General features: G+C 35.1%; 1 protein-coding gene and 1 pseudogene across 1 annotated transcript; both read left to right on the top strand.

Moving 5' to 3' along the window:
* LOC110261722 lies at window positions 1531-2464 on the top strand (annotated as a pseudogene).
* LOC100152712 (olfactory receptor 4N5) lies at window positions 10198-11133 on the top strand. The gene has a single exon (XM_021100061.1). The coding sequence runs from the start codon at window positions 10198-10200 to the stop codon at window positions 11131-11133; it is 936 nt and encodes a 311-aa protein (XP_020955720.1).

Below are 11475 nucleotides of genomic sequence, written 5' to 3'. Positions count from 1 at the left end.
TAATTTTTCCCAATTATATCTGGCATATTCATTCTAATAGTTATCAAGCTGAGTCATTTTTCCAAGATGCATTTAATTATAGCAGTTACTGTCACAAAGGTGTCACCATCAATATTCCTGTCCACTCACATGATAATCATCTGACACCACCCTCCATAGAAGGCTTGGTGCGGTGCTGTCCTCTGTGTGCCCCTCCAGGTCCACAGTCTACTGTTTAGCACCCACGCTGCACACTCCTGGAGGTTGACCTACAGGAACTACACCATTTTCACTTTTATCTCCCCTAATTGGTAGGCACTAACCATTTCTTGACAATTTCTAAGAAAGCAATTCAGGGAATTAAGGTTGGATAATAGTGATATGGTATTTTGACAAGAGACTAAGCAGAACTGAAAATGAGAAGAGAAATACAGGTCACTAGAGAAAAGAAAACAGACACTTCCTAAGCATTTTAAAACTTTAATTCAGTTAACTCCTCCAAATATACCACTCTTTCTCTTCCCCAAGATTAATACTTTTCTTCTTATAAATGCTCACACATTCTCTAAGACTCACCCTTTCTGTTTACTGACCAGGAATACTCTACTTACTTTTTAAGTGGTTTGAAGATAGGAACAACCAAGCTTGAAGCTGTATCTAGAAAGTAATACATGGAATTGGTCTCCATTTTTTAAAATTCTTAACATTTTTCATACTATATGTACTAAACTAAATATTTTCTTATATATTTTATTGCTTTTTTTTCTTCTATAATCTCTCTAGATGATAAATTCTCTAGATACAGGGAATTGATTCATTCCATACAAAGACAAAGTGCAGTTAATTACATACAGGGATTCCAACATACTTGTTGAATAATATCTTCCATGTTCTATATGAATAGGACATATTAATTTGATCAATACTAATAACTTGACCAAATACGTATTCCTTTAATTTTGCAGGCAACATTGTGTATTGATATAAGCCTGGACACTGGTCAGATAGATGGGTATTGAGTACCAGTTTTGGTCCCTGTTAGCTGTGTAATCATGAGTTAGTCATTTAATACATCTATGCTAAGTTTTCTTATGTGCAAAATTAGGATAATTATAATACTTCATAGGATTTATATGAACACTAAATGTGTTAACATATACAAAACACAAGCAATCTTATCACATAGTAATCACATAATTACTATATATTGTTTTTGATCACACCACCCTAAAACTTATGGATATGTCTAAAAAGATAAGTAAAGAGGATTTATGTAATACATTACAACTAAAGCAAAATCTATATCTTAGGATTGAATCATATCAATATTTACTTCTAGACCACAATATCTATATTTACAGAAAACACACAAACATCACTGTGAAAAATACTAATTCAAGGATTTGCCTAAAAGATCTAAGATCATATGCTCTAATATCACCAACTATTATTCATCAAATAGAAATCAGAAAACATCGGTGCTAATAGTGGCTTTTTAAAAAAGATCTCTTTGTATGTAAAGAACTTCTGGAACCTTTCTGAGTTGAGTAAATGGATCTGAAAAATGGATCTGTAGTGACCGAGTTTATTTTACTAGGATTTTCTGTAGGATGGGAACTTCAGTTTGTCTTCTTGGTGACATTCTCCTGGATCTAGGGTACTACTGTGTTGGGAAACATTCTCATCATGGTCACGGTGACATTCAGTTCCACCCTTCATTCTCCCATGTACTTCCTCCTCGGAAACCTCTCCTTCCTGGACATGTGTCTCTCCACAGTCACCACACCCAAGATGATCAGAGATTTGCTCACTGAACACAAGGTCATCTCCATGTGGGGCTGCATGGCTCAGATGTTCTTTATGCACTGCTTTGGAGGTGCTGAGGCGACTCTTTTGGTAGCCATGGCTTTTGACAGATATGTAGCCATATGTAAACCCTTGCACTACAGGACGATCATGAGCCACAAGTTGCTGAAAGGGTTTGCTATGCCTTCGTGGACAATTGGCTTTATACACACCATGAGTCAGATGGTATTAACAGTGAACTTGCCTTTCTGTGGCCCCCACATCATAGACAATATATTTTGTGACCTTCCCCTTGTGATTAAGCTTGCCTGTATGGACACCTACACCCTGGAATTGTTTGTCATTGCTGGCAGTGCTCTCATTTACCTGTTTCCTCCTGCTGCTTGTCTCCTATACTGTTATCCTGGTCATTGTGAAACAAAGATCATCTGGAGGGCTCTCCAAGGCTCTGTCCATGTTGTCTGCCCACATCACTGTGGTCACTCTGTTCTTTGGGCCAAGTATCTTTATCTATGCCTGGCCATTCAGTAGTTTTGCGGGCAATAAAACCTTTCTGTATTTTACACTGTTATCACACCCTTACTGAATCCTATTATTTACACTTTGAGAAATGAGAAAATGCAAGAGGCCATGAGAACATTATGGTTCCAAAAATACTAGCTCCACACAGAACTTCTAGATTTTAGCACTGTATAACCAAAAAAACTAAGAGAATTTGAATACGTTATATGTAATACATGGTTTTACTCTCTTTTTTCAGATTACAACTGGTTCAGAATAAATTAATAATAAAATATTTTAAATTCAATTTTAAGGCTATTATGACCCATATGAAAATTAGTGCCCTGCAGTAAAACAGACATATAAAGTATTAAATACTTTATAAGTCAATTTTCATTTTTCATTAAAGAAATAAATATAAAAATATGTGCTATACTATCAGAGATTACATTAACAAATACTGATTGTTAATGATAGTCATAAATTTATACTATCACAAGTGAAATATCCTGAACAACTCTTGACTGAAACAATGTTTACAACAATGGGAAAAATATAATTCTAAACTCCTGAACCAACAAGATGAAAAATAAGAATAAATTTGATAGTATAGTGATTATAAGATGCAAGAGTGAATATAAGACACCAGAGGGGGCAAAAAAAATCAATGGAAGCACAATTTCAATAGAACTATAAGCATCAGCCTTGAAACCACATGCTCTGAGAAGTATCATGAGTGTGGAGGCATCAATGAAAAATTGAAGCATACTTTTAAAATTTTGCATTATACCACAATTTAAAAATATTTGCCATAGTAATTATATTCGGTTTTATTTCTACATAATTAAAAAATCTCAGTCTCACAATATAGCACACCCTGTATTAAAGGAATCCTAGCCAGTTTTAAGGTAAAGTATACATTCAGTGGTGGATAGAATTACACATCATTTGGTAAAATATTATGTAAGATTTTTGTGTCAGTAAGTGGATTCGAGCTCCCCTACCCCTTGGGTTACAAAATATACACAATCTCTAAAATCATTTAAAATAATTTTTAAATCAATTTTCATGTTAAAACAAAGTAAAAAGATCACACTTGAGTCCCAGTTTGAACCTTGAACTCCATTCCAGGAAAATAAACCAGCATTGAACCACTGACTACTGTGAGAACATCTACAGAATACCATGCCTTGAGAGCTGCTAATAGAACTTTGAATCTGGGAGAGCATTGTGGACAAGGCTTTGTGCCTGAATAAGGATGGGGACTGATTGGCCACCAGGCTAGACCTCAGATTTTGGAAAAAAAAAAAAAAAAAAAAAAAAAGGATAATTAGAAGAGAGCCTGATCAACAGAAGCAGACAGAAAGAAAAAAATGCGCCTCAAATTTGATTTTTCATGGAAATGAAAATAAATGTTTCCCTAATTGTTGTTTGGTTTGTAATCAAATTCTTATATGTCCCAAATATCAAGTGAGAATCTTCTTTTAACTCGCAATTTCAAGGTGTTATGTTTAGGTAGTTGGCAGAAGTAAACACAATTTTCACTGAAAAAAAAAATTGTAACTTGAGAACAGATGTTAAAAAACAAAATTCAGCTGAGTAAATTTGAAGAACTATTTGGCTTTATCAAACAATTCATGTCAGGCAGAATCTTAGCTGACAGAGAGAAACTCTAAGGAGTTCCATAACATGGAAGCTTTTATGGTAAGGAGAATGGGACAAGGAAAGTAATATACAAAAAAAAAAAAAAAAAAGTTTACTAGAGGACAGTAACCATTCAGGTGAAATCTGAGCTTTGGTATTTTCCACTGGCTGAGCTTGTTGCTGGACAAGAAGAAAATATCCCCTCCTCTTGTTAGGACAATGAAGTGATTCCCCTTCCTGTTTGTTTATTTGTTTGGATTTTTTTTTTTTTTTTTTTTTTTTTGCTGCAACCCGCAGCATATGGAAATTCCGGGGCCAGAGATGGAATCTGAGCCACATGTGGCAACACCATGTGCTTAAACAACTGGTAATACAACCCATGCCTCTGCAGAGACAAGTCTGGATCCTTAACCCACTGAGCCACAAAAGGAACTCCTCCCCTTCCTGTTTGTGAGAACAAGGTACATCTCCTTCCACCCAGGTGAGTACCTGATGACTTCCTCTTTGGGTAGTTGAGGATGTGTGGTAGGCAGGAGAGCTCCCTTTACAGGACTTCCCAACTCCAATTTTAGTTGAGGTTTTCTTTTATTAATTTTCAGACAGACTACACACTCTCACAGAAACATTTTAAAAGTGAAAACTCAAAAAAAAAAAAAAAGACAAACAAACAAAAAAATCCCCAGCATAAATGAGAGTCAGGAGAAAGGGAAAAGACAATGCACAGAATAGAAGAAGATGATTATATATTAGGCATATGATTAGGGACCTTATCCAGAATACAAAAACTCTTATAATTCTAGAATAAAAAGACAATTCATTTAAAAATTGGCAAAGGATCTAAATAAATAAGTCTCTATAAAAGATACACAAAGGTCCAGTATGCATCTGGAAAGATGCCGAACGTCATTAGTCAAGAGGGAAACACAATTCAAATTCACAATAAGAAACCATGTCACACCCATGAAGATGGCTATAGTCAAAAAGACAGACAATAAAAAGGCCAACAAGGAACACTTATATATTGCTGGTGGAATATAAAATGATGCAACCACTTTGAAGAAAATTTTGGCCGTTTATCAAAATGTGAAACATAGAGTTGACACATGGCCCAGTAATTTCAATACAAATATGTATGCAAAAAAATGAAAACATATCCACAAAACAAATTGTACATGAATGATTACGGTAGCTTTAACCATAATAATAAAAACTTAAAACATCCCTAACTCATTCACAGCAACATATATGTAACTAGAGATTATCATATTAAGTGAGGTAAGTTGGAAAGAAGAAGACAAATATTGTACATATCACTTACATGTGGAATCTAAAATATGGCAAAAATGAACCTATCTATAAAACAGAAACAGACTCACAGACATAGAGAACAGACTTGTGCGGAGGAAGTGGATGGACTGGGCATTTGGGGTTAGTAGGTGTAAACTATTACATTTAGAATGGATAAACAACAAGGTCCCACTGTACAGCACAGGGAACCAGATCTAATATCCTAGAAATGACCAGGATGGAAAAGAATATTTTAAAAAAGAACATGAAATTGGCATGCATTGTAAATCAATTATACTTTAATTTCAAAAATTCCCAAATGTTCATGAATGGATAAAACTAAAATGTGTTATATCCATACAATAGAACATCACTCAGCAATTAAAAATTCCAACTCTCAGTTTCTCCTTGGGGAGGGAAAGAACTGATCCATGCATCCAGCACTACAACTTCCCTGAGGCCTCTCAAAGAACTAAAATTTATCTCACACATCACTTTTGAGAAGTGAGATCCTTGTGAAGTCTGTAATTATATAAAACACAATAAAAACAGAAAGCAAAAACAAAAGACTTTGCATTTCCAGTTTTCTCATCTCTTTCCCTTCCCTGCTCCACCCTTCTCTATATCTGCATACATCCCTTTGTGGTACCTGGATCTATGTGGGCGTCATTTCTCTGTGTCAACTTCTTTCTCCATTTTTTTTTTTCCATTACGTCCTTCCATTTTTCTCCCTCTGTTCTCTCTTTTCTAACTATCCTATTTCTAGCTGTCTGTCTTCCTGGGAATTTACACCACAGATATGCTTTCACACAAACGAAATGTTGTATATTCAAAGTCATTTATTTTCAGCACACATTATAACAGGAAAAAAAACTGTAAATAACATTATTTTCATCTCTTTACCTTTTTCTTCCACTTTTCAACACTTCCTACTACTTCTGTGCCTGAACTGGACACAAATTTGAATAAAAGCATACTTGGTCATATATCATATACTGCATTTTTTGTAAAAGTTTTTTATTTTAATCTTAATGTGACAGATTATTTTGCTTTCTTTTTAATGTATAGCAAAAAAACTAAGTTGATTTTTTGTACAATTAAATATTTTTAATCCATGTAATATTATTTAATTGAAAAACAAAAAAGATCTACATTTTACTATAGCAGAACACAGGAACTACACATTCAAAAAATGAATAACCATAAATACCAAGATCACAATAGAGAAATTCTTTTATTTAAGAGGGCATGTCCCTAGACAGACTATTCTGTAAGACATCAGGAAGATCTCTTATTTAAGAATCATTCCTGAACAATTTTGAGTATAATTGTCTCTAACTCTTCTGCACAAAAATACACAGTAACATAGTCGCCACTGACTTAGTGTTGCTACTTAACTTCTTACTAAATATCAATGCCTTCTCATCACTTCTATGAATTTTATAAGATTCTAAAATAACTGCCCCAGGTTCTCTACTTTCACTGTGCTTAATAAACATATGTTCCATTCCATTGCCACTGTCACTGATGAAATGTCAAATTCTAAAACCTAATAAGAACTGTGTGGCCTTAGCTGGCTTTGAATATTTAATGCTTAAACTATCTGAGTCCTTTCCTTTGTCTAGTTCTAGCTGACATTCTAATAATTCCCACTGGAAGCACTCTACAGGCTTAAGGTAGCTATAAAGCCCCAAAGCATATCCCCTATTGCATCACAACTTGTACAGCAGATTTCAGAATTTATGTTGTTTCACTAAAAGAACACATATTTAAGAAAAAATTCCAGAATAATTAATCTCCTTTTCATCAGAAGGAAGATAATAGCTGCTTGTTTGTGATTAGCACTGTTCCCCAGTGAGGTGAAAATTTTCTTTCTTTATATTTGAAAGAAATTGAGAGGAAGAAGAAATAGAAAAAATACTGTGTTTGTTTAGAACTTTTGCTGCCTTAAAATGTATGAGAATAGAATAATGTGGCAGGGACAGAGAAAAGGTGAAATCTAAAATTCAAATATATATAGCACTTTCTATCCTATCACTCAAATATATCACTTGCTATAACTATCTTAAAGGAGCTATAATATTTAATTCAACTATTACAAGAAAAGTAAAAACGTGAATAGATTTAGGTGATTCACCATCTGGATTTAAATTGGGGTATCATACAAATGATTTTTCCCCTGACTTCACAAGTTTACAAATCTTTCGGTTTCCACAATCAGTGTGCATAAATGTTTTCTTTTGTATATAGTCCTAACATGAACCAGTATAAGGCTAAGAGTTAGGGATGTTAAAAAAGAAAGACTTGACTTACAAGCCATAGCTATTAGATAAGAAAACTTTACATGGACACTTCTTTGAAATGCCACAATTTCATATCATGAAAGGATTCAGATTTAAGCAGCCACCATCTCTTGTGGAATTACCTTCAGGGCAGTTCCTACAGATCTACAAACATGGTGTCCACTTTATAATTTTTTTCTAGCATGTGTCTAATCACTGAATGTTTCTATTCAGCTTAAGTAGATGTATACTGGCCACTAATCATCTCATTTGATCTTCCTATCAACCATGTGGAGCAGAAACGTGGCTTTATCATTTCTACTTTATAGGTTAAAAAAATTAAAAACTAAATGAGTTCCCCAAATGTATACAGTTACCATATTGCAGAAATAGTAACTTAAATAAGATAGAATAATTCATGGCCAGGGCTCTTCATATAATATTGATGATACTGTCTAAAGTCTTGGGATATTAAAGGACAGTAGCAATGTGTATTACCTAATTTAACTATTCCATTTAATGTGTAAGTTATTATCTGGCTGAAGATTTGTGCAATGGAATAAAGTTGAACATACAACTTTAGTATCAATTAAATATTTTTGATCCTTCAGCCTGATCCATATTTTTCAAAACTAATAAAAATAGGTAATAGTTTAGTATAATAACTTAAAATATAGAATCAATACAGTATCATAAACTGTATTGTCATTTTTGAATTTTCATTAAATATATTTACATTAGCAAGTGTAGTGTTGAGATTTATTTTAGAGCACAAAGATAAATCATTTCATTTTTATCAGAATGAGTTAAAAGCAGACAAAATATGTGAGGGAATGTGAAGTAACTAATGAGTGATTGAGACCAAGTAAATTTCAAAGGGGATAATATTTAGGAGAAAAGGCTTAGAACTGAAGGCCTGGTTAAGCATTTTCAGTCTATAGGAAGATCCATTCTAAGGGAATACTTAGAAAGTACCTACCATGCTAGCTCTACTATGGAATGAGAATAAAAATATATTATCTCAGAATTAATGGAAAGACAGGTATTGAATATAATGAAGTAGAATGTAAGCAGGGAGAACAAAACAGAAAAGAAAATGTTAAGACTGAAAGAATGTGGCAAAAAGAAGAAGTAAGGGAATGAAAAGGAAGCAAGCAACAAGGAAGGAAGAGCAAGGGATATGAAAAGGAAGAGAAATTGCAAGAACAAAATAAAAGAATAAAATTAATAATAAAAATATATCTTGGTGTAAGTATTTGGGTTTAACTTGTTTGGGGTTCTCTATGCTTCCTGTATCTGGATATCTATTTCCTTTTTTAGATTTGAAAAAATTTCAGCCATAATTTCTTCAAATATATTTTCAATCTCCTTTTCTTTTTCTTCCCTTTCTGGAATCCCTATTATATGTAGATTGGCATGCTTTATGTTATCCCATCAAAGAACCTAAAGAAAATACACAAAAAGAATCATTGAGACAATGAGTGTGTTAAGGTAGAATTAGAAGGAAGAGAATAGGAAATTATAAAAAAATAAAAAATCAAAATTAAAAAAAACAAACAAGAGGAAATGAACTAGGAAAGATTAAGGAGTGAGGTAATGATCAGGTCCCCAAACAGGAACTAGTCTGAGAGCAGTCAGAATCTAGGCTTGCTCCATGTTGCCTGAGGATGGATGCTGTGTGTCTGCACTCTGAGAAAGAGAGGAGGGATATAGGTACCCTCTCTACTCATGCGTCTTCAGTGCCAGATGTGTTCTTGCATCAGGTAACACAAGAAGGAAGGTTAGAGATGATGAAAACATTCAGTTCTCTATTGTTGCCTACACTGACAATCCTCCGTTGCATTATAAGACTAGAACAAAAGGCTGTCCCGTAAGATCCATTGTTTGAGGCTATTTTAGGAATTCATTTTATAAAGAGAAATATCCTTCTGAGGCACACCTATCCTCTATCTCTGTGATGAGCACCATTTGAGAATCATTAGAATAGAAGGTATGCACATGAGAATGGGAGAAAAGAAATAAACATAAAATGTTAAGTGGCATGGATTTCAGGGAGTTCTCTGATAGTCCAGTGGTTAAGCCCAGGTTCAATTCCTTGTCTGGGAACTGAGATCCCACATCAAGCTGCTATGTGCCACAGCCAAAACAAACAAACAAACAAAAGTGGCACGGAAAACAAGATGCATATCTGCAAACCAAGAACTCAGGATTCTATGGGAATGGAAAGAAAGAAGCATATGCAAAATTTCTTTGCATTATGGAGATGAAGAAGGGGACCAAATTCCAGTAACCAAACTAAGCAATAGAGACAGTGCCCCACTAACAAGAAGAACAATGGGAACTTGACACAGTTAATAATGATTTGTTTTGTTTTAATCAGGAGATCTTTAACATACTTAGCAAAAATAGCTAAGATTCCTATAGGAGCACAATTACATACAAGCACATGGTTAAACAGGAATGCAAGTGTGGCTATAAAAACAGTTTCTTAGGGAATCAGAAAATAGAAGAGTAGAAAGTTAACTAAAAACATAGGAGAATTATGGGGCATAAGTTGTTTTCAGCTAGCAAACTGTTGGCTGTGGAAAACATTGTTTTTATTTGGAGAGGAGCTATGGAATAGACAAAAAGGTGGTTATAATGTTTTGTATTATTAAATATATATTTTGCTCTTTGTTCTTTTGCAGACTGATCAGAGATGGAGAGGGAGAATAGCACAGTAGTAACCGAATTCATCCTCCTTGGTCTGACTCAGTCTCAAGGTACTCAACTACTGGTCTTCACTCTAGTCTTAATTTTCTACTTCATTATCCTTCCTGGAAACTTCCTCATCATCCTCACCATCAGGTCAGACCCTGGCCTCCCAGCTCCACTCTACTTCTTTCTGGGCAACTTGGCCTTCCTGGATGCATCCTACTTCTTCATTGTGGCTCCCAGGATGCTGGTGGACTTCCTCTCTGAGAAGAAGGTGATCTCCTACAGAGGCTGCATCACTCAGCTCTTTTTCTTGCATTTCCTTGGAGCGGGGGAGATGTTCCTTCTTGTTGTGATGGCCTTTGACCGCTACATTGCCATCTGTCGTCCTTTACATTACTCAACTGTCATGAACCCCAGGGCCTGCTATGCCTTGCTCGTGGCTCTGTGGCTTGGAGGCTTTACTCATTCCATTGTACAAGTGGCTCTTATTCTTTACCTGCCCTTCTGTGGCCAAAACCAGCTGGACAACTTCTTCTGTGATGTGCCGCAGGTCATCAAGCTGGCCTGCACCGACACCTTTGTGGTGGAGTTCCTGATGGTTTCCAACAATGGCCTGCTAAGCCTCCTTTGCTTTCTAGGGCTTCTGGCCTCCTATGCAGTCATCCTCTGCCATGTAAAGGGACACTCCTCTGAAGGGAAGAACAAGGCTCTTTCCGCATGCACCACACACATTATCATTGTGTTTCTCATGTTTGGACCTGCCATTTTCATCTACACTCACCCTTTCAGAGCCGTTCCAGCTGACAAAGTGGTTTCCCTTTTTCACACTGTAATCTTTCCTCTGATGAATCCTGTAATTTATACTCTTCACAACCAGGAAGTAAAAGCTTCCATGAGGAGATTATTGAGTCAGCATATGGTTTGCTGGATGCAATAGAAGGATGAGAAAAGCAAGAAAGGAGAAAGTTCATTTGGAATTATTTATTTATTTATTACGGAATCAGTCAATCATTTAGCAAATAATGTATTTACCAAACATCCCCAGACACTAGTCTAGGTATATGAATGAAACAGGTAGAATTCCAGGTCTTGTTGGGTTTCATTTAAGTGGACAAAAATAGGTTAAACTATTAATTGAAAAAAAAACCATAATATATGAAGAGAGTACTCTTAAGTAAATAAACATGTTATAATAGAGCTGGACTGGTAGTTGGTAGTTACTTTATGTTTGCTTGTTAAGCAAAATCTTATCAAGTGGTTTTAACTGATACTCAGATGA

Source organism: Sus scrofa, chromosome 7, assembly GCF_000003025.6.
Source record: "Sus scrofa isolate TJ Tabasco breed Duroc chromosome 7, Sscrofa11.1, whole genome shotgun sequence".
Classification (NCBI taxonomy): Eukaryota; Metazoa; Chordata; class Mammalia; order Artiodactyla; family Suidae; genus Sus; species Sus scrofa.
The sequence above is the reverse complement of the archived record's forward strand: the minus strand, read 5'-3'. Positions and strand labels throughout refer to the sequence as shown.